The sequence below is a fragment of the Pelodiscus sinensis genome, chromosome 3 (assembly GCF_049634645.1).
Source record: "Pelodiscus sinensis isolate JC-2024 chromosome 3, ASM4963464v1, whole genome shotgun sequence".
Classification (NCBI taxonomy): Eukaryota; Metazoa; Chordata; order Testudines; family Trionychidae; genus Pelodiscus; species Pelodiscus sinensis.
Window position 1 is genome coordinate 124,600,962 of NC_134713.1, and position 27,723 is coordinate 124,628,684.

At 41.5% G+C, this 27,723-nt stretch overlaps 1 protein-coding gene across 9 annotated transcripts in view; it reads right to left on the reverse strand.

Annotated features, from left to right (window-relative positions):
* Positions 1 to 8,248: 8,248 nt before the first annotated feature.
* SIPA1L2 (signal induced proliferation associated 1 like 2) overlaps positions 8,249 to 27,723 on the reverse strand; it is a 251,297-nt gene continuing 231,822 nt past the window's right edge. For 6 of the 9 annotated variants that reach the window (XM_075924747.1, XM_075924746.1, XM_075924745.1 and 3 more), the window contains 4 exons: positions 19,867 to 19,920; positions 18,651 to 18,774; positions 11,224 to 11,305; positions 8,250 to 9,487 (listed from right to left, as the gene is read on the reverse strand). In XM_075924747.1, the coding sequence (XP_075780862.1) occupies positions 9,341 to 9,487; positions 11,224 to 11,305; positions 18,651 to 18,774; positions 19,867 to 19,920 (407 nt within the window). In that variant the 3' untranslated portion in view covers positions 8,250 to 9,340. Of the gene's footprint in view, positions 9,488 to 11,223; positions 11,306 to 18,650; positions 18,775 to 19,866; positions 19,921 to 27,723 lie in introns of all 9 variants that reach the window. The other 3 variants (XM_075924749.1, XM_075924754.1, XM_075924753.1) reach the window with 2 other exon arrangements.

Consider the following 27,723-nt stretch of genomic DNA (forward strand, 5'->3'; position numbering starts at 1 on the left):
ACTTGCATAACTTATGACCTCACAGAAAACCCTGTGCATAGGGTGATGAAGGACTGTTCCTGCCAGAGCTTCTATTAGAGCTCGGGGAGAGAGAGGTGGTGGCTGGTGAGTGGATTGGTTTGTGTGTTGGTTATTTTGTTGTTTTAAATACATTTTCTCTGTAGTGCTTTTACCTAAGAATAAAACAGGCTTGCTTAAAAAGAGCAGTGTGTGAACTTGCAAACTACCAACAATCTGTGTGTGGTCAGTCTCTGAAGAAAAACCAAGCAGGGGCACTTGGGCAGCTGGTCTCCCCTGGGAATAAACACTGTGAAGGCAGGGACCTGTGCAGCCTGAAATAGACTGGTCAGAAGGGAGTGAGCACATGGATGTCCACCCAAGAAAGACAACTGGAGATCTGAAGCCTGTGAGTGGATGTACTTTTTAAATATATTAGAGGGATAAATACCAGGGAGGGAGAGGAATTATTTAAGCTTAATACCAATGTGGACACAAGAACAAATGGATATAAGCTGGCTAGTAGGAAGTTTAGACTTGAGATTAGATGAAGGTTTTTAACCATTAGAGGAGTGAGGTTCTGGAACGGCCTTCCAAGGGAAGTAGTGGGGGCAAAAGATCTATCTGGTTTCAAGATTAAACTAGATGGGTTTATGAAGGGGGATGGTTTGATGAGATAACATGATCTTGGTAACTAATTGACCATTCATTATCAGTGGGACTAGGTCAATGGAGGGATGATAGGAGTTACTATAGAGAACTTTCTGGGTGTCTGGCTGATGAGTTTTGCCCACATGCTCAGGGTTTAGCTGATTGCCATATTTGGGGTCGGGAAGGAATTTTCCTCCAGGGTAGATTGGCAGAGGCCCTGGAGGTTTTTTGCCTTCCTCTGTAGCATGGGGTTCAGATCACAGCTAGAGGATTCTCTGCATCTTGGGGTCTTCAAAGTATTTGAAAGCTTCAACATTTGAGATATAGGTGAGAGGATTATTCTAGGAGTGGTGGGTGAGATTTTGTGGCCTGCACTGTGCAGGGGGTCAGACTAGATGATCATAATGGTCCCTTCTGATCTTAAAGTCTATGAACCTATGACCCTTGCTGGACCACTGAAGGGTTATACAGGAACACTTGCCCTGAACTGTGACAGGATGTTCATTGATGATAAGCCCTAAAATTGCATCTACTTTCTCTCTCTGACTTTCTGTGCCAAGCTCAGTCATTTTGTGTATTTGTTTGGTAACACAAATGAAGCGATCCCGCATTCCTAAGCCGCTCTTCAATAGCAAATGAGCACGCACTAAAAGAGGAGCAGTGCCCAGGAATATAAATGTCAAGTTTCCAAAAGGATTTGATGCATGAGGTTAATAAAGCTATGCAGAGATGATGGCAATATCTTGCTAGTATCCTTTCAAAGTTTCCCTAAATAAATATCAACAACCTTACCAGCTAATTGGCATGATGGCAGAAGACTTGTTAGATGCTTCACTGTGGAGCGATCTCATTTTAAAGAGCAAATGACTCATGTTGAAAGAACATTCTTTCGAGATGAGTAAGTGGCTTAAACCACATCAACATTCGACATTAATGAGCCAAACAAACTGTGGACTTCTCAGGTCCTGGTTAATAAAGAAAGACTTCAGTTTTAGTTTTATTCCCCATTCTTGGTCTAAGCATTTGACCTCAATTTAAAAACAGTGTCTGGGTATAATTCACCATTCTCCACAGAAAGGGAGCAATTCTCCTCTCATTTGCATGAATAATTTACATGCTCCCTTGATTCTGGAGGAGTTAACTCCTGATTTCCCTGAGTATCACTAAGAATCGAGCATCAATTTTTTTAATAGAATAGAATCAAGGCACCAATTAAGCAGCAGTTGTCTCAAACAGTGTGTCACAAAAGGGATCTGACCTAATAATACCGTTTGGAGTAGTTTTGACCACATGACATGACAGAGCCCACCTGTAAGGCCTAAGTAAGGGTATGTCTACACTACCCCCCTAGTTTGAACTAGCGGGGGTAATGTAGTCATCCGCAGTTGCAAATGAAGCCCGGGATTTGAATTTCCTGGGCTTCATTTGCATGAAGCCGGCTGGCGCCATTTTTAAATGCCAGCTAGTTTGGACCCCATGCCGCGCGGCTACACGCAGCATGGACTAGCTAGTTCGGATTAGGCTTCTAATCCGAACTAGCTGTACACCTCGTGGAACGAACTAGCTAATCCGAACTAGCTAGTCCGTGCCGCATGTAGCCATGCGGCACGGGGTCCGAACTAGCCGGCATTTAAAAATGGTGCCGGCTGGCTTCATGCAAATGAAGCCCGGGAAATTCAAATCCCAGGCTTCATTTGCCACTGCGGATGACTACATTACCCCTGCTAGTTCAAACTAGCGGGGTAGTGTAGACATACCCTAAGATACATACAGACAACCCAGTGCCTGTCTTACGGAGTTGTGTGTCTGATGTCTCCTTGTCCAAAAAAGCTGAAACTGGTGAGAGAGATTTTCACTAACTGTGGGCAAGGACTTCTGGACTGAATACTGACCAAAAGAATGCAGACTAAGATTCTTCAAAATAACTTGGTGCCTAAAACTTAGGCTCCTTAATCATATTTAAATATCTAATTATGGTCTAATTTTCTAAGTGCTGAGTGCCCAGCAGTGCAAATTTTGTAACAGAAGCTACAGCGTATAGGAGAGAGCAGAAAAGGCCATTGTACCTTTTTTAGTACCCTGCTATGGGACGATGCTTCAAAATGGATAGTAGGCAGAATTCATTTTGTGCTGTGCGCTCAGTATCCTATAATGACTGTACCATGGGGCTGGCTCTGTCTTCCAAGCCATCGTATTTTAAGAAAGGGAGCATGCCTGGGAAAGAAAAGCAAGGTTTAGTAAGCTACAAAACTATGGTCAGAGGCAGTGTTCAAGAAGGCTTACTTTACTCCTGCTGATTATTATTCTGTTTGGATAGAGGCAGATGTGGGGAGGAAAGAAATGAAAACAGCCCCAGGACTTTAGGGCTGTGTGGTCATAGGATAGTCAGCTGAAATTTACTGTGGCTGTGTTGTCTTCCTAAAACTGGAACAATCTGTAAAGTAGCCTTGGTTGCAACCTTGTTGATGAAGGGGCAACCCTCTGGCTGGCAAATTTCCTTAAGACTAAAGCTGCATTCCTTCAGTATTCACTGGAATGTGCTTCATGCAATGGTTGAGGACTTTTTTCTCCCTCCCTTGCACAGAAAGGGAGTAGTTCCTGTTGAAGAAGAGGAGGCATTGTATGCCAGGGATCACATGTGAGCATCCACCACCCAAGAAGGAACACACATGTCCAAAACTTCAGAAATGCAGGCATTTTCGGTGAAAATCAGGTTCAGATTTTCACTTAAGTGACATTTCTTTGTAAAACAGCATTATCAGTTAATGCTGACCTACAAAGGACAGTAGTATTAGAAATTGTGGGAAGCTATATTGATGGCTAGTACTTGAACACCACCTTGGAGTCACATTTCATTCAGTAAGTGATAACTCCAGCCTCTCAAATAGTCATAGCTAAGTATGCTATTTTTGGACAATTTCTAAAAGGAAAGGATAGAGGGATTTGGTCTCTTCATCTCGGTTCAATCCCCATTAGCTGCAGCTGCTTGCACTGCTGTTTATTGAGCTTTCAAACAAAAAAACCAACTTTTTTCATGTCATCCATCTTCTCCGAACAAGGTATCAGAACCCCCACTTGAAGTACTTTTGGAGATTCATGCTCTAAATCAGGCATGTCCAAAGTCCGGCCCGCGGGCCAATTGCGGCCCGTGTTCCGGTTTAATACGGCCCCACAGGTAATTTGGCAATATCTATCTTTTATGGCCCCCAACGAATCCATATGTATTGAGATGAATACATTGTAAAATCTCAGTTAATGTCAGTTGGTCTAAATCAGTTATAAATATATTTGGACACAACATGTATACTTGGTGTTATGTTCCTGTTCATATTTTTTTAACTTAAAAGTTGACAGACAACCTTTATTACCAATAATATGTAATGTACTTTACAATGTTCCTGACATATATTTCAGCTTCTTGGATTTTTTTTTCATCTGGCCTTCAGATATGAAAGGCAGAGTGATTTAACACCTGTTTAGATTTGTCATCCATGTGACGAAATGAAAAGTATGCTGTTTGCAATAAACTTTGCATAAAATAGTTAATTTGCATTTAATTTTAATGGTTCAAAGAATGTCAGGCAAAATGGTCGGCCCTCACGCATGTTCACGTCATCAAATCTGGCCCTCTTTGAAAAAAGTTTGGACACCCCTGCTCTAAATTCATTGCTTTGGCTTGCAAGTCTAAATTTGATACAGCAGGTTCTCAAACTCCTACATTTAAAAAAACAGTGCATGATATAAGGAGCCTGTTAAAAGCTGGGATTACAATTTTGCAAGGTCAGAATGATAGAGCAAAATCTTTTAATAGTGTCCTTAGTGAAGAAAACATTCTTCTCTCTTGTGGAATAGGAATTATGGAGAATATTAATCCTGCATTGACAATATAAAGACAATGATCACAAAATATGTACAGCCTGCCTCACTTAATTTTCCTTTTAATTTTAAATGTTTACCTCAGAGGTACTTTATTCTGACTTCATAGAACCATTACTGCTGGCACTTTTTACATAAAGAAAGGGTTTTGTGAGATTAAGGTATCTTTTCTGATATTCTGAGATTTTTAAAAGTGCAGAATGTTGCAGCACCTGCTCAGATATTTACAAGAAACCTTTTCACTGAAAAACAACAAATTGATTAGAGATAATTTAGATGGTTCAGATGCTTTCAAATTAAATCATTTCCAAGTTTCATTAAACTTTTTGGGTATTACTGCTGGAATATTTATTGTAAAGAGCAAAGTATTCGTTATATGCTTCTCAGTGAAGATAATATCAAATATCCCAAAGGAGCAAGTTTGAGAGAAATAATTTTCAACACTGAGCCTGCCTACCTAACCTCTGGCCACCCCACAATCTTATCTTGCTGGGCCAGAACTCTGGTCTCCCCCAGCCAAGGCACAGAGTTGGGGTAACAGCCCTGCAACAGAGCAGACACTGAACTAGCTCACTGGGAGAGCTGAGCTACGAGGACCTTGACAACATCTGGGAACACAGCTCCAAAGAGAACCAAAATGCCAAATAAATCCATCTTACTCTGTATAAAAGTTTTATACAGCTCATACGGTTTGCCCACTTTATCAATAAAAGAGAAATATGCATAGTAGTTGCTCTTGCCCCTCCCCAGGAAATTATTTACACCAGGCTTGATAATAAACAAGTGTTTTATTAAGTATAAAAAGTAGGATTTAAGTGATTGCAAGTGAAAAGAGACAGATCAAACTAAGTTACTAAGCCAAAATGAAAATACTCTAGCTAATCCTCTTACTCTAAGAAACTTGTTATATGCAAATTCGTACCCTAATAGTTGTTCTAATCATCTTTCACAAGTTGGGCAGACTCCTATATTGGGGCCAAACCTTCTCCCTGTTCAGTTATAGATGTTTCCAGGAGGGATCTTGGTTGGCAAGTGGGGTCTCCTGGTGTCTGGCCACTACCCTCATTATTTGGGTTCCCACTTTTATATCCCTTTCATCCAAGACAAGAATTCTTTGTGCTCGGTTCAACTTTTTTCACCTTGAGTGGGAAAGTGCCAAATCCAAAATGGCCTGGCCACGTGTTTATAAGACCAACAATAGTTTGAACTTACAGGAAAACAAATTGATTTAGAGATCATTGTCTTGAGCATTAGGCCTTTATGTCTCTGGAGTATTACTAATAGCCCTCATTAGTATATGTAGAATTACAGACTAATTCACACATCATTTTTCTAACTTCACGTAGAAGAAAGACACATTCACAGAAATAGAATATACACATTCAGTAGATCGTAACTTTAAAATTGATATGTTACATGATGCATTTTGACTAACGCATCTGAGTTATGCATATTCATAAGCCAGTTTTCATAAACCATGGAGGGGCCATGACAGAGCATACAAGAGAAGACACAGAAGCTCTTTCAAAAAGTAAACATAGCATAGGCACTAAATAATAAAGATCACAGTATGATTAAGTTCTACATCCATCAGAAGAGAAATCATACCAAAAAGAGTTCTCTGTCACTATCTTTAGCAAAGAGAATTTTAATACGAAAACGGTAACAAGCAATTTCTGCACTTGCCATAAGGATGTTACAAAATCTTGAATGGGAAGTGGGATAGTACATGTGGTCATGAATGGGTAGGCAGGTGGCCTCAGAAGAGAATCTTTGTATTAAATTATCATCCACATTATTTAAAAACTTTGAGAACCTCTGCAATGAAAAGCTACAATTCAGAGAAGACATGCACCTTTCAGTCGAAAGCTACAAAAATTTTGTGGTCTCATTGTGGCTGCTGTTGGGCATTTGTTCACATTACCAGAACAGCCCAGGTTGGCATGGATGATTGATTTCTGTTTGATATTGGAATTCTGTAGAACAGCATTGAGGTGCCAAGAAGATTTTGTTGGTACCCTGGTTTACCAGTGAGTGGTTTAGTCCATCATTTTCCTGAACACTGAGTTCCTCTGAAAAGATCATTTAAAAAGAGTAGAATGAAATAAATACATTGAAATGCACCTGATCTCTACCTCAAATCTAGAATAAGGTTTGTGGTACAATTGATTGGTTACTTGTATCATTAAAAATTTAAGATCAGATTGTGAACCACTTCCCTTTTGGTGGTAAGCAGTTACTCAAGTATATCCATTTACTGTGGCAACACTTGATGGAATGATTACTGGGAGTTACAATGGAAATAAGGGGATTAGTGTCTTCTGGGTCACAATCTTTTAGATTTTTGGGAACAAAATATTCTAGCATTTGAGACCAGGAGGCACAGAGAGACAGACAGAAGAAATCTAGTTGACAAACTTCTTTTGCACAGTTAATTATCTAAGTTATTTCAGCAGCTAAAAAGAGGAATGGGTGTATATATACACATGCTATATTCCAGAAATGCACACATTAACTATTACATAAACTCAGTATTACTCTTCCAGAAAAAGCCTCTTCTTTGAGTTCACTTCAGTTAGCACAGCTTTCCAAAGAGAAGCCTCTCCTGAAGGCACATTTTACTGACAGAAATTGTGAAGGTTGTACGGAGTTTGCAATTTGGCAAGGTCTCCAGCCCAGATGGGTTTACTAATGACTTTTGCAAGGTGTTTAAATCAGATTCTAGTGGAACATGGGACTGCCATGTTTAATTACTCTAAGTTAATGGAGCTTTTTTTGCCAGACGTTTCCCTGTATGCTAGAATCAGAGCCATTGTTGAAGAACTACACGGACCAAGAATGCCATCTCCCCCCACCCCAATCCCCATAACTCAATTCACTAGTAAATTGCAATACTGAAATGTTGGCCAAAGCCTTAATTTTATCTGCTCAAAGATGATTTTTCCTATTGTTCAAACATTTTAGCAGAGACAGATATTTGTTCCACTTTAGAAAACAATTTTGGCCCACACAGTGCAAAGTGGATACAGAATATAATTTGAATCAACTGAGTTTATGTACAGAGAGCTTTTGCACTGGGCTTTAAAACTGATTTTATATATTCACTTAGAAGCCATGTCTTGGGTCTGTGCTTTCAATAATACCACAGTCTCAAACTGCTTTCTTCTTGGCAAACTAACATCAAAGGGGCTCGTTAGCTTCAATTCATTTCATACAATTGCACCTTTCCAGTAGATTTTAAGGATAATACTATATGTGGAATTGCAGCAAAAGACGATGAACATAAAACAGTCTACTCTAAGCTATCATCAGTACGCTTTCATATCTCACAGATGCTAACAGCATAATCAACTCTGATTGCACACAGTAAAGATGGCAAGTTCTCTGGCATTAAGATACATTTTCAAAATACTTGATGCCTTTTGAGTGATTTGTATATATTTTGCCGTGGTATAGTGATAGTTCTTTTAGGTCAATACATATACGTTGCTGGATTGTTTTTGGTCTCTGATCAGGATATCCTGTCTGGTAGAGATCAGATCACACCGAAGACAGCATCAACCATGACCTGATCCTGGGAAATGAATGGGAACTAAAGATGCTTAGATTTTTCTCAGCATCAGATTACAAATAATTAAGATTGCAGAAAAATACATATATGTAGGTGACATTCACAATGGACTGAACAGGAACTTAAACTGTAGGTGTGTTGAATGGTAACAAAAAGAAACATCATTTTTGAGGTTTATATTTTTAATGTTTATTAAAAAAGCAAAATGTATGTTCATCTCAAATGAAACAGTTAAAAATGTTAAAGCACACAAACAAATAGTGTACTAGCAGCATCCAATTGTTAGAATTTTCTAAAATTTCAGTACAGTCTCAGCAAGCTAAAACTATTACAGCTTGCAGCCAACTGTCTTCACCATAGTGCAGATAAAACAAAAACTTTATAAAATTAACAACTGCAGGTTAAATAAGCTTAAATAAAGGTGTTAAATACAAGACACTTGATCAAAGCTTCTGTACAAAGATAAATGAATTTGGCATTATACAAGTGATTGGTTGGCTCACACCATACATGATTTTAATAGATAGGCAGTATAACTGTTTTAGCTGAACATCAACTATACAAAATTATCTGAAGTTGGAGTGGGCTAACCCAGTGAGCCATTTACAAGGCATGTGTATCTTTAGAAAATCAGAACACTGTATATTCAGGCACCATTTGTTCCTGCAAATAAATAATCTCTAATGTATCTGCATCCAAACTAGTGTTAAACACATCAGTGCTAACGTTTTATAAACACAGCTTTGTGACTATTCACTATACCTCCATTCTTATTGCTATGACAATGTGACTGTGGAAATAAACTACTGTACATACAAAAAATAGAGCACCTTTTAAACATTAAGGTATATGTCAGGTTATTCTTTTTATCTTACAATACTGAAGCCCAAACTACTGTAAATTGCTTTAACATCTTCACCAGAGCACCTGAAATACAGGAAATAAAACCCAAAACTTTTCCTCTTCAGGTAACTCTAACCCAGAGCATCTTCTAAAAATGTCTAAAATGACACCAAGAATTTTACATTCATTTTCACACAACAAATGTCTGATATTCTCTTCTTTCTTCAGATGACTACAAAGACAGATCCCACATGGCTCTCAGTCTTGTTCAAATGAATAGAGCTGGACAGAGAATATAGCAGAAACATCTAAAATGGACTGTGAACACAATGAATTTATATTTCACTAATTCAAAGATACAGCTGTTTTCAGGTCAAATAGCATTTTCCAAAGGCCTAGCCATTAGGACTTTTTGTCTATGGTATTGAAAAACCATTCTGTAAATTTTCTTAGTTGAGCAGCTGCTGTCTGAGACTCCTCCTGAAGCCTCATATTATCTTGTCTTAGATGCTGGACTTCAGCTTGGAGAACTGCTTTGTCTTGTTTTTCCTGGTTAATAAAATAGAAGTTGAAGCAAGTGAGCAGCAAGGATGACATTATTTCTGTTACTTATATTTCTAAGTGAGTCACAAAGCTCCCTAATCCACCATGACAACTATTGCACTGTAAGCTGAATCCCAAAATTTTCTGCAATGTTGTACTGAGGAAGATAATATGGCAGGCTAAAAACAAAACAAAATGCAATTTCTGTATGGGAATTCTAGAACCCAGTAACAAAGTTGTGAGCACTAAAGTTATTCTACAATTCAGATTAGACTCATCCCTAAAAATAGGGTCTGAATTTAGAACACTCCCCCAAATATTTAAAGATCAGAAGATTAACAAGTGATACAGAAAAATTCAAGTCAAAAGGATTTGATTCCACAAATACAAAGCTAAAGCAAAAATGTTTGGCTTCAGTCATTTCTCTCTAATGTTTTATTTCCTCAACAAAAGCAGTATGTGGTCTGTTTAACAGATCTGGCAGCCAGGTTTCTGTGTCCAGCTCTATCGCTAACTCCGTTTGATTCCGTTACAAACCATTCTGTGCCTCAGTTTACTCATCTGCAAGTTGAGTACCAGACTCCTAGCATATAGTCTCAGATTGTAAATAGCTGGATTCACTGGAGATGCACCTCATTGTAGGTTGGTCTGGGAATTAGCTTTCACTCCTCGTGGTACCTGTCGTCGGCTGCTCAGGACTTAAAGTGCTCCATCTCCTGGATTCAGCCCTCTGGCCAAGTTGCTTTACAGTCCCCCGTTCCAGGGTATCAAAGACCCACTGGACAAGTTGTCCAAATTCAGGGCAACACTATTTCCCAAGGGGAAAGTGGGACACTACATGGTGCTAGTCTGGGAGCCCCACACAGGGCTGGTTAGAGCCACTTGTCCAAGTGCCAGATCCTCCTTCCCATATACGCATGGCCCAAACCACTTGCCTGAGCCTTCCTCTCTCCTGCATGGGGGCTGGTCCAAGCTGCTCTCCTCTGACCCATTCCTCTCTATCCCTCCCCTTTAAAAAACAAAACAAACAAAAGTGGGCATTTGTCACACTGATCCAGCTGACAAGAGCAAATGGGACAAATGCTCACTTTTGTTAAACAAAATCAGGACAGCTGGGACAGAGCTTAAAAAAGGGACTATCCTGGCCAAAACTGAACATATGGCTATCCTATCCAAAAGCCGCAAATGAAAAGCTATCTTTCATTTTACCTATAGTGGCTGATACAGCAACGTGGGGCTGCCCACAAGTCTGGGTCCCAGCCCAGAGGAACTATGACTAGCAATGCAATTCTGCTCAGTCTCTGATGCGGTTTCCCTGGGCTCTTTCATAGCCCTAGTCCTTAGTCTACCTCTGCTCCCTGTGGCTACATCATTTCTCTTGGCCTCTTGTCTGTCTCCATAGCTCACTTTCCTTCTGAACTTCCACATTATTCCTGACCAACTCTCTTTCCTTCTAGGGAGTGACTGCATGCCCTTCCCTGAAGTCCCCTCCCTGGCAACACTTCCTGTCTTTATAATCTTATCTCAGCTTCTCCCACAGTGGTTCTTGAAGTTAGGCCTTCTCAGGCACAGCATGTAAGGTTAATTAGCCCCCTTTTGCCCACACTAACCCACTCAGGGTTTATGCGGGGTGAAACCCCATCACACAGATGTGCCACTCTTTAAAACCCTGGGATGAAAGGTACCATACAAGTATAATTAAGAGCAATGGAGACATTTAATTCCGATGAAGAGATTTTTACCTTCCGGAGGTCAGTTTGTAGTTGCCGGAGGATCACTTCCAGCTGGTTTACTTTCCCAGTCAGAGTAGATGGCGTGTGCTCCCTACAAAGTAAACATCACTCCAGAATTAGTTCAAAATACTTCCTTCCTTAATGTCAACAAAATATACTTTTATAGGGACACATCACAAAAAACAATTGACCCTGGGCCAACTGGGTACATCAGCTGGAAAAAGCAACAATAGGCTTGCTCAACCATGAACTCACTACTATAAGGTTTGAAATACGTTGCTGCATCTCACACTAATGAAGCAGAAATGAAAAATGACTTGAACAAATAAATGCTTCAGATATTACTCATATATTCACAGTGCAAATGAATGGTTCAACTAAATAATGCAAAGAGTGCATTTGTTAACAAGCTGTTTTCTGATCAGGAACATTAGTAACAAAGCAAGTTGCAACAGCAATGATTATAAACCTACAGGCTCATTTTAGTTCTTTTCTCTAGTTGGCAATTGTGCCATTTCAAGTAAAAAGATAAACAAATGACTTTATAGAGAAACATTTTTTAAAGGTCAAATGCACAACATAGCCACAGGTTAATCAAATGCATGTCTGAGAGAAAATGCAGAGAAGCGCTTTTTTCCCCTATGTATGACAGTGAACACTCTGGGAGACAGTTGCATACACATTCACAGATTAAATTAGATGCAATATGAATTATTTCATCTAGATGAGAGAAGCTGAAGAAATATACAAAGCTGAATCAGCTGCTGCATACAAGTTAGCAAATTGGACAGGTTTGACGACACTAAAAATGGAATGCCTACATGCATTTTTGCTATTCCTGATGCCCACCAGCTGGCTAGAAGAGGCATTGTGAGTTTAAAGTCATTGAGACGTGTGCTTTACCATGTAAGTAGATTCATTTGTCTAAAATTGGTTCTAATTGAAATGACAGTCTAATAAGCAAAAAGACTAAAGTTCCTCCCTTCCATTTTTAATTCCACTCCTCAAGTTGAAAAACAAAGCAAACCAAAAATGTTTAAACTACTAACAAATAAATTCTATTGCTGAATCTTCCTGTTTTGGGAATCCACAACTCCCTAGTAGAGAGAATGGAAATGAGGTGATAATCTAGAGCTCCAACCACGAGACTAGGGTAGTCTTGATACTTATTCCGTGTGGATTTAAGAGAGTTACAATCTCTCTGCTTCATCTGTAAGCAGGGGTGAATGGTTTCCTGAATTTGTTCTCTGAAGATACACAGCTGCTGTCTTTGCTTGTACCAAACCACCAGACAGGGAACTCCAGTGATTGTGAAGGCCTATGCCCCTTGTTCCATCCCTGCTGTGCAGACTTACCCAACACCCAGTGATCAGTTCTATCCACATGATGGAACTGATCAAAAATAAATGAAACAAAGTGTGTTTAAAATGAGGGGAGGGATTGGGGAAATACAACAAAGGATTACAGGACTCATCTTTGAAGGAAGATAGAGCAGGGAGTGGTTATCGGTAGACCAGATTGAACCCCATGTTAGGTGCTAATTTCAAACAGAAAAAGGCTACCCTGCAAGCTTTCTAGATGGAAACTGACCGGGACTGGCTGCTGAAGCAGAAATCTCTCTGATGCAATGTAAAGGGGTATTCACTCAAAGGCTACATCTAGATTGCATCCCTCTGTCAAGGGTTACGGGATCTTTCGAGAAAGCCTGCCATTTTCGAAAGAACCGCGTCTAGACTGTGGTTTTACTTTCAAAATGGCGCTTGTTGGAAAGAGCGCCATGACATGATTATGCAAATGAGGCATGGGATATTTAAATCCCCAATTCATTTGCACTTTCGAAGTGCCTCATTTACATCCCTCTGCCAACAGAGGGATGTAATCTAGACGTAGCCAAAGTTGTACATCTGTGAAGGCATAGCCATGAAATGCACAGAGTCATTTAGACAGTACTCTTGGAAACAAGGTGCTCAGTTGTATTTGATCTTAAAGAGGAAACAAAAAGCTTCACAGACTTCAAGAACTTCAGTCATCTCTACACAAATGCCCAGGACTTGTTTTCACGCAGAGTTTGTAGAGTTGTTAGTATGGTCAGGTAGTTAGGGTAAAGTGACAGATTTCGCTGAAATTATTTGGAAAGAAGTTAAGAGGTACTCAAGCTTTATATTTTTAAAGCGTGGGCATATAATGGATCAGTAGGGTCTGACATTCTTGGCTAGAAGGAACTGGATCTGTTCTGTAGTGATGAACAAAGCTAACTGGATTTGTGCAGTAGCGAATGTTCTTCGAAATGCGTGTCCTTGTCAGTGCTCCACTTCAGGTGCTGGTTTGTCCTTGCACTGGTGACTGGAGATTTTTGGTACAAGTGCCCTGCTGCTCCGCGCACGCGCAGTAACTCCATCTTGTGTCATGGCTATCCATTGTCTGCATGCGGGACACAGCATCTCCATTCCTTTTCTACCTTGGATATAGCTCCAAAGAGTCTCTAAAGTAGGGGAGGAGGGAGGGTAGTGGAGCACTCACAGGGACACACATTTGAAGAACTATTGATACAAAGTGAGTAACTTTCTTTTCTTCTTCAAGTGATGACCCTGTAGGTGATCCATTTCAGGTGACTAAAGAGCAACATCCAGCTGAGGTGGTGGGGCTTTGGAGCCGCATTCCAGGCATAGTGGATAGCACTGCCTGTCCCACTGATGTAGTCGGGATTGGACCAGATGTTATAGCATAGTATCTGGCGAAAGCGTGCTCTGATGACTAGGGTTGTTGCTCTGCAAATGTCTGACACACGTTATTGAGAAATGCCATCAGTGGTGCTACAGCTCTGGTGGAATGAGAGGTGATGGTTGCAGGTGTCTGGTTGTTGTGAATGGTGCTGCAGATGTGGACACAGGAGGAGATACACTTTGATGACAGGAGGAAACTGACTGTCTTTTGAATCTTTCTGCAATGGAAACAAAGAGCATTGTGGATTTTCTCTAGGACTTTGTCCTGTTGAGGTAAAAAGCGATGGCTTGTTGAATGTCCAGAGAGTACAAGGAGACTTGGAGTGCATTTTCACCACACAGTTTCAGGAAGAAAGCAGGTAAATTTGTCAGTTCATTTATATGAAAAGAAGTGAGGACTTTCAGGAAGAATTTGGGGTAGGGTCTTAATGTTACCTTGTCCTTACTAAAAATCATGCAAGTGGGGTTGGCCATCAAAACTGCTATTTTGTCCACATGTCTACTTGATGTGATTGCTACAAGAAAGGCTACCTTCATAGACATGTGCAGGAGAGAGCATGTGGCAAGTGGTTCAAAGGAGGTCTCATGGGACTTTTGAGGATAGGATTGAAGTCCTACAAGGGAGTAGGTGGTCTCACTACAGGAAAAATGTTTTGGAGACCAATTAAAAACCTTTTGGTATACACATATCCTGGTTGATGTTAGGGGAAACTTGAGGTATGTCTACACTAGCCCCCTAGTTCGAACTAGGGAGGCTAATGTAGGCATTCAAAGTTTCAAATGAAGCCCGGGATTTAAATATCCTGGGCTTCATTTGCATCTTCCCGGGCGCCACCATTTTAAAAAGTCCCTTAGTCCGAACTCCGTGCCTGCGGCTACACGCGGCACGGAGTAGGTAGTTCGAATTAGGATCTCTAATTCGAACTACCGGTCCACCTCGTACAACTTCGAATGCCTACATTAGCCTCCCTAGTTCGAACTAGGGGGCTAGTGTAGGCATACCCTTGAATACTTCAAACTTGAATACCTCCGCAATAAGGTTTGTCGGAGCCCGAAACCTGTCTAGCAGCAGGAATGCCCTCACACAGGTCAAGTAGAACACCACTCTGATGAATTCTATCCACTAGAATTAACATGACCTTCTTTTGTTGAGCAGTAGTCCCAAGGAGAGGCACATAGTTTGCAGAACTGTGTCATCTTTGGGCTGTCTTTGGGCCATGCAGTTGTTGAGGTATGGATAGAATTTGATTCCCGACACCTGAGGTAAACCACCATCACTGCATTGCACTTGGTAAACAACCTTGGTGTCGTAACCAGATCAAATAGAAGGACTGCAAACTCGTAGTGGGCAGAACCAATCATAAATTGGAGGAAGCATCTGTTACCTGGGAAGATTGCTACGTGAAAGTATGCATCCGTCAGGTTGAGGGTGACATACCAGCACCACAGATTGAGAGAGGGAATAATGGAGGCAAGAGGAACCACGTGAAATAGCTTCTTTAAGTACCTATTGTGGTCTTGCAGGTCCAGAATCCTTTGGCCTTTGGGATTAAGAGATACTGGGAACAGAAACCCATTTCCGTATGTGAGCAGAACCACCTCCATCATTCCCAGTCGCAGTAACCCCTGAACTTCCTGAATGAGGAGACTTTTCTGAGATGGGTCCCTGAACAGGAACATGTGTGTGAGTGTGAGTGAGTGTGTGTGTGTGTGAGAGAGAGACACACACCATGTTGAGGATTTAGCAATCCAAGATTATAGTGGTCCATACAGGGAGGGAAAAGGAAAGGTGGCTGGAAAAAAAAAATGGAAATTGGATCTGAGGAACAGTTTGGCTGGTCACCCTTGGATGCACTCTTACATGATTTCTTGGCTCCTTGTTTGGAGTGGATTGAACATAGCTGGGGAAAGGGTGAGGGCAGTTGGTGGCTATAGCACTTGATCCTTTTGTGTGGTGGGTCCCACAGGACTGATTCAATTGCCCAAGTTGGCTGCAGTTTGAATGGCTTACATGCTGAGCCTGGGACATAGGGTAACAGGATTTTCAGGGTGATCTAGGTTGGAAGTGACCTGCTGACCTTGGTGTCATCCTGGGGAACCAGGTAAGAGGACCCCGTGATGGCCTCATTTGGAGTTGAGGAAGAAGATGCCAGTACCACAGGTTCCATGGCACTCACTGGTGGGCAAGCAGGTTGTCGCCCCAAGTTCACCTAAACCTGAAGGGTGGTCTTCTCTGAAGCCTCAAGCACCAGGGGGGTTGGGATGTCAAAGCTACTGGCCTATCCAAAACTCCTGGCACCACGTGGGCAGGCTGGGAGAGCTGGGTGAACCTCCCAGGGGTTCTATGGGCACCATGGCACCAGTCACTGTGCTTAGGGCCGTAGGGCAGGTTTTGGTGCTGCTATTGTAGCACAGCATCTGGGAGGCTGTGCCACAGTCAGGGGTCCTTGTTTCATGCCAGAGCAATTGGTACCCATTGACCAGGTTCTGCTGGTGTGGTGGCTTTGAACCAAACGGTTCCTGTTGTTGTGCTTAAAGGAGGACTGGTCCAAGTGGGATATGCGTTTTGATTGGAACCTTAGTGACCAACACCACTCGGCAGATCTACATTAGCAATCCCATGATCTACACCTTGTGCTACATGACCAGTACTAGGACATGGAACAAGACCTGGAGATGTCATGGGCTGGTTGTTGGGGAATCTGCCCAAACACAGTGATTCCATTCTCAGAAACGATTGGTGGGCTGGTGGCTGTGGTCCTCTGATTGGTCCCAAGATCGGTCCTGAACTCTTGGCAACACTAAGGATTGGTCCCAGTGTTCCTTATAGAGAGCGTGTGCCACAGTGGGTCTGCCCCAGATTACCAGTGAGCTATGCCTGGAACCCAGCTGCTAGTGCGTAAGATCTGGTGACTGCAGAGGTGTTCTGCTGCACCTGCCTCCTGGGCACTGAGGCATGATGGCTCTGGGCGGGTGAGCAGTGGTGGGATACCTCACACAATGGTGAGCAATGTCTCTGATGCAAGGACAAGTGGTTAGGTCCCAAGTTGGGTTTACCTCAAGAGCTGGGTACTACTGGGGCTGGTGCAGGCAGCACTAGGAACATTAGAATCTCCTTGACTAGCCTGGAGAGCTTAGGATGTCGATTGTACCTGCATCTGATGAAGGATGTCTATTACCTGCTTCTGTGTCAGGGCAAGTATGGGGTTGGCTGCATCAACATGAGCTGAGGCCCAGCTTCTTGAATGGGGAGATGTACTGCTCAGTGTGGGTGTTAGCTTGCCTCCTGCCCTGCCCTTCCCCTTTCCCTTGTGGACAGTAGGAGAACATCTCTTAATGGCCTTCTTTGGCTTCTTGGCCAGGGCCGTAGGAAGAAATTGGTGCTGGCAGGACACTGTTCACCAACACCATGGTGCCAAGTTGGATCTCTGCACTGGGGTTCCATCAGGTGCGCTTGAAGCTGAATATCATGCTCCTTCATAACCCTAGGTCTGAAGGAGATGCAGACATGACATGTGTCAGATATGTGCCCTTCACCCAAGCACCTAAGACAACTACTGTGAGTACTGCTGACAGGCACAGGCTTTTGCAGTGATCATAGGGCTTAAAGCCTGGGGACCAGAGCATGCCCAGTCCCGTAGCTAAGTTCTGGGTGGGACTAAAGCAGTGGTTCTCAAGCTTTTTGGCCCATAGCCCACCCTACACAGTGCAGACCTTTCTGCAGACAACCAGCCAACCACCCATGACGACAAAATGTGTGGAGGAGGGGTTGTGAGTGTTAGGTCTGGGTGGGAGGTTGGGTGCAGGAGCGGGCTGAGGGTGGGGATTGTCTGGGTGGGAGGGAGATAGGAGTAGGAGGTCTGGGCATGGAGGGCGTGGGAGGCACTTACCTAGCTCCGTGTCGCTCACTCCTCCCAGGGACCAGGACCCCCTGTCTCCATTGGCCATGATTCCAGCCAATGGGAGCAGCAGGGAAGGCCTTCAGGTGAGTGGTTTCCTGTGCTGCCATTCCCCCATCCGGGGGAAGGGGGAGCAGCAGTGCACGGAGCCTCCTGCACCCTTTACAGTGGGAAGGTAGTGCTGGCGCTCCAACCTTGTGGGCGGATGTGATGCTGGAGTGTCAATGCAGGCTCCCTGCTGCAGGGAGAGAGGCAATCCACTGCAGCTCACCTGCAAGATGGTCGTGGACCACTAGTGGTTCATGGACCACACTTTGAGAGCCACTGGACTAAAGGAACTCTCAACTATTGCTAAAGTAACTAACTCAGATACTAACTATGTACACTAAATTACAGGTTCTACTAGTTCATAAGACTGAAGATTGAACAACACTAGTAAGAGCAGTGCACGTTCTGTGCGCCAACCATCATTGGCAGCAAAAAAAAAAACTTAGTGGGGAGAGCTGGCAGCACCCCTTATAAAGTGCCATTTGGGTGCCACTCTAGAGGGTGACAAAGTTGGTCCCCTATGGATATTGCTGGGGGGGAACCTTCTGGTACTGTGAATGTGGCAAGCACACATACCTAATATGAAATGGACACGAGCAAGCACTCAAAAGACTTTTTTTTTTTCTTGTCATGGAAAAGTAAAAAAGTTAGGCTTTGGTAAGTAAATCACATAGGAAAAGGAAGTTATGAGCCTAGGATATATTCTGTATTCTGAGTAAGTATTTGTCATCTGCTTCATAATAAAAAAGCTCTAAATCTTACATACCCAGTAGCATCAATGAAATCTTTTCCATTTGTTGGACCTTCATCCAAAGATAATTCTTGAGCACCCTCCAAACCTGCAGCTTGCTGCATATCATTTAGGGTGCAAAAAGATGCCACTCTCTGATCTGTAAAGGGAAAACCAAAGCTAAGGTAAAGATGATTTCATATAAAAAAAATCAGAGGCCAATGTACAATTAATTATTTGGACCTGGTTAGAACCTGAGAAATAGAGTTCTTTATTGCAGCTTTGAGGACAATCAGCAGATTTGTTCCAGTTACTTGCTCTTTCCAACATCTGTACAAACATCTGGTTTGCAAGTATCAGCAGAGTGATAGATTTGTTTTGACTAGTTAATGCTAATTTGAATAGTAAATTGGTCTTGCTGAAATCCACATATGACTTGTGAAACAGGGGCCATGACCAGTGGCAATACTAATTCATGGATAATGTTTGCATTTTGCATAGAGCTAAAGGATCAAATTCCACAGAAATCTGCACTTCTCCATTTTTATTATTCTGATATCTCAAGCACATTGCATAAAATGCTGGTTATCTATATACTTGAAAAGCAACGAATAAGTGCTACTGTTCACTTATTTTGTCATATTTAAGTACAAAACGTAGCTTTTCTTTGGTGAAAGCATTTTCAAGTACCAATAATACTAGACTAAGGCCATCAATAGAGCCCTGCATGGATAAAGAAAAATATGTATCCACATCTGTATCTGCAAAAATGACTTGAAGATAACCACATTGGCATCTGCGGATGTGGATACCTGCAGATATAAAGCGGATAGTTGTGGATTTGCTGGGCTCTAGCCATCAGCATACTTGTCCAATGTGCTTTGAACTTAGCCTGTCTTCCAACGACCAATATCATTATCAGTGGACATTCAGAGTAACTGCCAAAATATACCACACATCATTTATGAAAAATATGCCATGCAGACCATCACTGCACAGAATAAGAGTGAATGATTCATTATGATTTAAATTGTTTGCCATGGAAAATACATATTCCGTGGAGATTGATTTAACTGATTTCCATACATATTCCATGCCTGCAGCTTTCTATTGACTCTGGCCATGACATGCCTTTCCCTCACCCCCACTTCCCCCGCAGGCGCAAAGCTTGCATTACCATGCAAACGTGCAAACACTTGAAACAGAAAGATTTACTAAAGATAAAAGCCAACAATCAATCCCAGACCATCACCTAGAAACGATGTATGATGACAGACCGGCCCAAGATCTTCATCAGAGTCAAAACCTGGAATAAGATTTAGAATGTTCCTATAAACAAGAGAGTACATCCAACTATCTCTCTGCTAAAGCAACCATGATCTTTATGTAAGATTCACATTATGGAATACTGTCAATGCAGCTCAGACTGCCTCCTTTTGTGAGAAGCCCTTAAGCCTTTCAAAACCAATTTTTATGTAATGCCAACCAACATGGTTGAAATTACACATTTCATGCTCAGTGGCCCTAACATAATACACAGTATTATGATACATAGAATGGAGATGTGCATACCAGAAACATTAACTAGTAAATATGTGGCAAATTGTTTTAAAAACGATTTTTTAGTGATTTTTTTAAACAGTGCTACCAAGATTATATAAAGAAACCATGGAGAAATCACAGCAATTAGCAGTTTTTGTGAAGGCATTTCTGTGACCTCAGAAAGTGTTCATTTTTGTAAAGATTGTCAAGTCATTTCCAGCTATACTACTACTTTGAAGGAAATTTGCACCTTTAAATCCAACTTCAAGACTAATTTATATAGCAGTAGTTCCCCAAAGTTTCATCCTTATTTGCAATTTGTCACATCTCCGCAGTTTTTAGGTCACAAGTTTTCCACACACCTCTAACGTGAGAAGAGAGAAGGATTTCACACACAATTGCTATCAGTGACACAACTCACCCTACAGAAGCAATATAGCTTAATTAAATTAAGCAGCAGGGAAAGGTTAAACATCGTTTTCTTGCTCAAATTAGGTGCCAGAGGAAAAGCTGTGCAAACAATTATGTTCACAAAAGAAATGGGGCAGAAGTAAATTTCAAGTACATGTCTTATTGCCCATTTCACTTGTTCTTTTCTTTCCTTGCCTAAACTTTGATTACAGAAATAAGGTGGGTCTAGGAAATGCCTTTCAAGCTTACACAGAGCCCTTGGTCATGTCTTGGATTGACATTTGATGGAGAGGAACAGCAAAGCAGTGGCAAAACTTATACTGCTTCCAGCTTTCCTACCCGATAAGTTAATTAATGGTCAGTAATGTACACGGGTATTTTGGGTCATTTGAGAATGCTATTTCTATATAATTTACCCTGTGTTTTTCTTCACTCTACTGAGAAGGCGTTTCTAAGAAGGATGGTTGCTTGTCTGGTCTACGGATGTTAAGTTAAAAAAATATTATAGTTCTTTGCCCGGCAGGAGTAAATCACCACCTTCCCCTGGGTTAGGGGGTATACACAAGATGTTTGTGTATACAAAGTATACAAAGGATGTTTTCCAACCCTGGCTCTTCTTTGAACCCTATTCAATTTATTAACATCCTTTGTGAATATAGCTGAAATTTTTACTTTTAAAATTGTATTACTTTAAATATGCAGAGACCAACTTGTCCATTTATAGCTTTTTAGTCTCTGCAAAATTTCTATTAAATTCAAATATTTTAGGTGTTCAGCTTGGAGTGCTTATTACTGGTGACTTCTGCTAGTTTCTCTGTATGCTCTAAACCAGTGGTTCTCAATGTATGTACGCTGCGTATGTGGCCCACGATGGGCTTCCTGATCTGTGGGGACTGGGTGGCAGGACAACAGCAGCCACCCTGATGCTGGATCCTCGCTACACAGGGCTGGCCAGCAACTCCATGGCTGCCCGGACTGCCGTCCCCCATGGCTACCACAAGCCCTGCATCCCATGGGGGCCTTGTGCTGGCCTCCAGTGGCCCTGAGCCCCCAGATCCTTGCTGTGGGGGTGGAGGTCACAGGGTCAGAAGGCTGCCTTGCATGCTGGGCACCTGACCTTTGGGGCCAACAGGCAGCCTCATACCTGACACCTTACATGGCCAGCTCAAACCCAATCTTGGACTCCTGCCATGCCAGGCAGGCTGGCAGCCCTGACACCTCTGGGCTTGGCTACAGTGTAGCTGGGTCACTAGCCTTTAATGCACAGCTGAGTTCAGCAATAGCTGTGTGCTGCTTGAGTCATGTGCAGCCGACAGGTTGAGAACCACTGCTCTAAACAAACTTCATTACATTAAATTATTTGTGAAACATGAAATAGTAATCCACCATTCCATCAGTTGGGCAGCAACGTTAGCAGGGGCGGCCCATGGATGTAGGCAACGTCGGTAGTTGCCTAGAGTGCCGCAATTAGCAGGGCGCCTAATGATGATGTAAGGCCACTGAGAGCTATGGAGGCGAGGGAGCCGATCGCGCATTCTGCCTAGGGCGCCAGTTGCTGGCAGCTCTCCTCAAGCTGCTTCTGGGTGTTAGAAACCATTACTGCAAAAATAACAAACTCATTTATGCTACTCATTTAGAGTCAAAGTTTACTCCCGCACTAACAAAGTTATTACCACAACAAACATAGGCAATAGCTAGCAAGTCACCACAAGTTCTCTCATTTTATCTACTCAGAACAGTGCGCAACACAGTTCTGTCTAAAGAAATAAGGCAATAGATTATTGCAAAAGATGTTATTCAGTCGCATGTGTAATATTTCTAGTAATTATGTCTAGTTCACTGAATATCTGTAAGAGCTCTCTCATGTGTTAAGAGTAATTTCACCAGTTTAACAGGGTAGTTTTTAAGAGGTGAACTTACTTCAATTTGGGCTCTGAAGGGCAGAATGTGACTAAAAGGTTTTGTTCTTTACTATGCCTAAAAGAATTTTACTCAAAATATAAAGTTTGAACTCCTTGGGGACAAGTCCCCATTCACTGGCACCCATGGAAGATAAAATACCTCCATGGATACCAATAGAGTTAAATTGACATGAGAGAAGATTCTAGTTATTTGTGTTTGATTCCAACACTTCATATATGGGTTCTGCTACCAAAACCTGCAAGGACAACTATTATCAACATGAATTGAAGGTCTATGTGCATACCAAATCCTCTTCAATTACACATTTTCTTTTTCTAATTTTGGTTTGGAATGTCATTTTCTACCCAGACAAAGCTAATGACTTGAAAAGACAGAGAGATATTTTCATCAACATTTTAAGCAAAAATTGCCCATCGCAGAGGTAGACAAAAATGAGAAGACTAGGCCAAAATGTGCAACACCTACAACTCAGTGGATGTTAACAGCACTGCATAGTTGTAAACTAGCAGAATTTGGAACAGAGCTGCATTTGTTCAGCAGTGTCCAAGATGGAAAAAAATCCAAACAATTTAAATTAGGTAACATACAGCATCACTGGAGAAGGCTAAAAATAGAATGGTGCATTAAGTGGCCCTCATTACTAATGTTTCATCTCAGGGACAAATTCCATACAAAGACCTGCACACAAGTTTCCATGGAAGTCACCAGAAATTACACATGCATATCAGATGACAAAACTTTTCCTAAATGCTTCTGAACTTGATTTTTCTAAATACTTGAACAAGCTAATTGGTGAGATACTTATCTTTTATGCTGAACGCTTTTCTTTCCTTCACTCACATTATGTTTAGCATAACTTTTATTAAACTTTGAAGATTTAACATGGAGATGTTAAAACAACATAAGTGATAGTAGGACAGATGGTGCCACAAAGATAAAATGGCATTAAGGAATGCTGCATTTTAGTTGGCGTAAGAAGTTTAGAACCACGAAAATACTAGATTCTCGCTCATATATATATAAATAAAATCATAAGCAATATGTAAAGAAGCTCTTAGCCAGGTTGTTTAAGACCCAAAATACTATTTAAAAAAAGCTAAAGCCCATTTTTAAACTAAAACTTCCATTTGACAGCAACATAAATACTACTGGATCTGTGAATAATAGTTAATGTTTATGTTTACATGTCAACCCAATTTTCTAGAATGAAAAGCAGTTGTGGGAATCTTGCAGTTGTGTTTTTTCCTTCACTCTATTCTTCAGTTATTTGATTTTCCAGTTATTTGAATTTCCAGAGTTACCATCTCTTTTAATACAAGTACTCAAAAGTACATTGCTCTGCCCAAATTCAAAACTATGAGGATTTCAGGGAAGTGTAATAAAATAATGAAAGTAATATAAACAACATTTTCTAAAGGTTCTCTCTTTTCCTGCTTATTCTCTTAATTTCTGTATCCCCTTTTATCTCCATTCAATCTATTTCAATGCATTTTTTCTTTTCAGTTTTGTTTGCTTTCTTTTCATTCTATCCTCTTTATTTTCTTTAGTAACACCAAATTCTTTGTTCAGTGCCTTTCTCTCCTTTCCCACTTTGCATTATCTCTTTATCCCTTCTCCTCTTATCTTGTTCTCAGTCCCCTTATCTCTCTGTGGTCTCATCTGTCAGTTTGCTTTCAGTTGTATTCCATTAGCTCTTCAAGTTTCTTCCTGTATTATGCTGCCAGAATACATTCTTGTACAGTGTAAAGGTTGCGTTGCCATAAATTTGCAATGTGACTAATGAGAACAAGTGGCGAAACCACAAGTGAGCTAATTATAGGCACTGCAATCTATAAACAATGGTCTACACGTCACAGTAAGACAGTTAAGTATTGAGGAAACAGATTAAAATTGTAAAAGTGGCTTAGGGAAGAACACAAAGAGAATCAATGTTTGAGCTGAGCTGTGCTGAACTGAACCGAACCAAGACTAGAAGGCTGGAATCCTTTTGGCCCTAGACACATGCTTAACTCATGTTGCCTCCCATTACTGAATACTGCAGACACCATGCTGACTTCCCTGGAAAGGAGTGCAAAACTGCTCGTAGCCAATAGGCAGACAGGAGGGAGCCTTGGGTGGTTCTAACAGTATCACTGCAGCCAGTTGGCCCACTATGGGCAACTATGTAGGAACGGTCAACTGTCAACACCAGAAAAATGTCAGGGAAATACTAGTGGTACACTTTCTAGAAACTGGCTTCCATTTTCAAGACTGTCTGCATCAAAAAGTGCAGACACTTTTTTTTTTTTTTTTAAGATAACTAAGTTTTGCTTTGATATTTAAAATGGCCCCAAAAGTAAGCCCCCAAAGCCATCTCTTAAGAGAAAATTGGACAAGCTTAAGTTACAGGAACAAAAGGAAGTTGCCCAGACTCCCTCTTATCAAGATCCTACTTAGTGTAAGACTTCATCATCCAACTGTGCATAACGTTCTTGTCCAACAAAAGGTGGCAGAAGTAGGATCCTCAAAAAGTGACTAATGGAGGAGACCAGCAGCATTAATGAAAGAATATCTAATGACAAGTTAACCAGTGGGGGGAGGGAGAACAGAGAAGAGCTATTCTTTATAAATCCTGCAGACACAAATTGATACCTGGAAAAGTGGATATCCACCCATATAAAACTGTATCCGCGGAACTGATGCTCTGTGTCAGGAACCGCTGCAGTGAAAGAAGCAGAACTAGGGCTGCTGCTCCTAGGAGCAATCGCCCTGTGCTGACAGTGACTCTGTTGTGGTGGTACCATCCCCAGCTCTGCTCCTGTCCCTTCCACACAGCTGTGTGTGTCTCCTATTCATGGGCATGCTGATGAGCCTGCTGCCTTTCCCAGTGTGTGGCATTGTGATGGCAAAAAAAAAATTATGTCGACATATCAATTCTTAATCACCCCACTCCCAGGCTTAAAGTCAGTAATCTGTTCCGTATTGTTCCAGCTTGGATGAGAAATGGATTTAACACACATAATAATGAAAGTAATAATTTAAAAAATGTATTTATGAATAAGTATACATTTTATGGGTTATCAATAGGTAGACTAAAAAACCCAAGAAAGAATTGATCTTTAAACCACGGAAAACTAAAATAAAGTTCCCATCTCAATGACTGCATATTTGTTAGAAAACTTAGATCAGAACTGGAAACTAATCTAACTTTAAATCATCAGCAGTAAACAGCCCCTTTAACAATGACAATCTTTGTTAACTGAATCACCTTTCTTTACAGAGAGACTTCTATCTCAAAAGTTTGATCACATTCTCATCCATGGAAATAGAAAGGACTCAGAGGCTTTCATCCCCACACAGTAGAGGAAAGGATTGTGGCATCTCAACTTCCATGCTGGTTCACACCTTTTCCCTTTAAAATATTCTTAAAGAAGAATGCTGAAGTAGTAATTCAGCTTCATTTCCAAACTTCTAGAAATGTTTCAAACATCATGAACCCTGCATAGCAGAAGTCAACTGACTTTTTAACAATCAATTTGTATAATATCTGGAATCATCATTCTCTATTATATTTATAGCATCCAGAACACTAGCTCCCAATTACTCTTAATACCACGTCTTGGAGTGATTCCTCAATTACAAAGGATGACTTCAAGCTACACAGGAAAACAGTATCTGCTTCCTCTAATTGAAACTCAACTATTTTAAGAACACATTTTTTGTTATACTGGACTGCCTCTCAATGAACTTTTCATGATATATTAGTTGTGCTTATTTTGCTTTGGTCTTTTTGGTGATGAGACAGAGGATGCAGAAAGTTGACCAAATATTTTTAAAAGCCCATTTCCACGCAAGAGAGCCACATCATAGCATAAAATAGAAAAAAATACATAGAATTGTTTTATAAGTTATACAGCATATGCATAGATTTCTCCAGCTTCTTCATGAATGTACCCACTAACAGAAAAGGCTCCCTACTACTCACACACTGAAACACTTACTATTGCATTCTTTATGGGAAACTGCATTACAGCTCACATTTACACAAATAATTCACACAACAATCAATGAAACAGTCTCTATTTTGTAGACTATCTTCTCCCTCTTCAAACTATGAAGTCTGAAAAAGTACCATAGCACAAAATGAATAAGTGAAAATATCTGAAACATACATACTAAAAATAAGTCAGTCAATAGGTTTTCCTATTTGAACAGAACACAATTGAGAATAAGCATTAAATACAGGTTGAACCTCTAAAATCCGGGACTCTCTGGTCTGGTAACATTCGTGGTCCTGACCACAAATATTGCTAAACCAGACAGCCCTAGCTGGCCAGGTTCAGAAGTTCAGCCTGGTCTGGCCTGGCTGGCGCAGTGATGAGCACAGTCCTGGCTAGGGCTGACAGCAAAGAGCACAGCCCCAGCCGGGGCTGGAGGCAGTAGGGTCAGTGGCCAGGAATACAGCCCTGCTTGGGGCTGGCACAGTGAGAAACACAGCCTCAGTTGTGGCTGGTGCAGTGGGCGGGAGGGGGCACAGCCTCAGTCAGGGCTGGTGGTGGGAAGTGCAGCCCCAGGCAGGGTTGGGGGCAGCATGCTCGATAGCCAGGAGTGCAGTCCAGGCCAGGGCTGGAGTCAGTGGGGCTGGCAGCAGGGTGTACAACCCGGACTGGCACCGTGGTGACCGCAATGCCTCAGCTGGGACTAGAGGCAGTGGGGCCAGCCCCTGTCTGGGGCTGGCACAATGGGCGACATAGCCCCAGTCAGGGATGGCACGGTGTGGGGCTGGAGGCAGCAACAGGTGGCAGGGAGCATGGCCCCAGCCTTAACCTCCTCTTGTCAGGCAAACTCCATGGTTCGAGACCACTTATGTCCCGACAGTGCTGGATATGGGAGGTTCGACCTGTAGAAGAATCTTGAAGTTGCTGCTCAAATTGATTAATTGCAGAATAAAGCAATGTGCCATTATTCTGGGCTGAGGGTTTAAGCAGACTAGAAAAAGGAAAACAAAATTTTCTAAAAGACTTCAAAATATTTGAATTTTAGAAAATATGACTACAGAACTGATAAAAGTTGAACAAAATCTTTATGCAGCAGTAAAAAATGTTTTAGTGTGAACACAATTACACCACTTCACGTCATCTTTGTATTGATAAATCTCTATCTTCCAGTTGATGCATAAGAATATTGATAAATATACACACATGTATCTCCTGAGGCAACTAAGTACACAAAAACAATGGGACTCTTTTTTCAG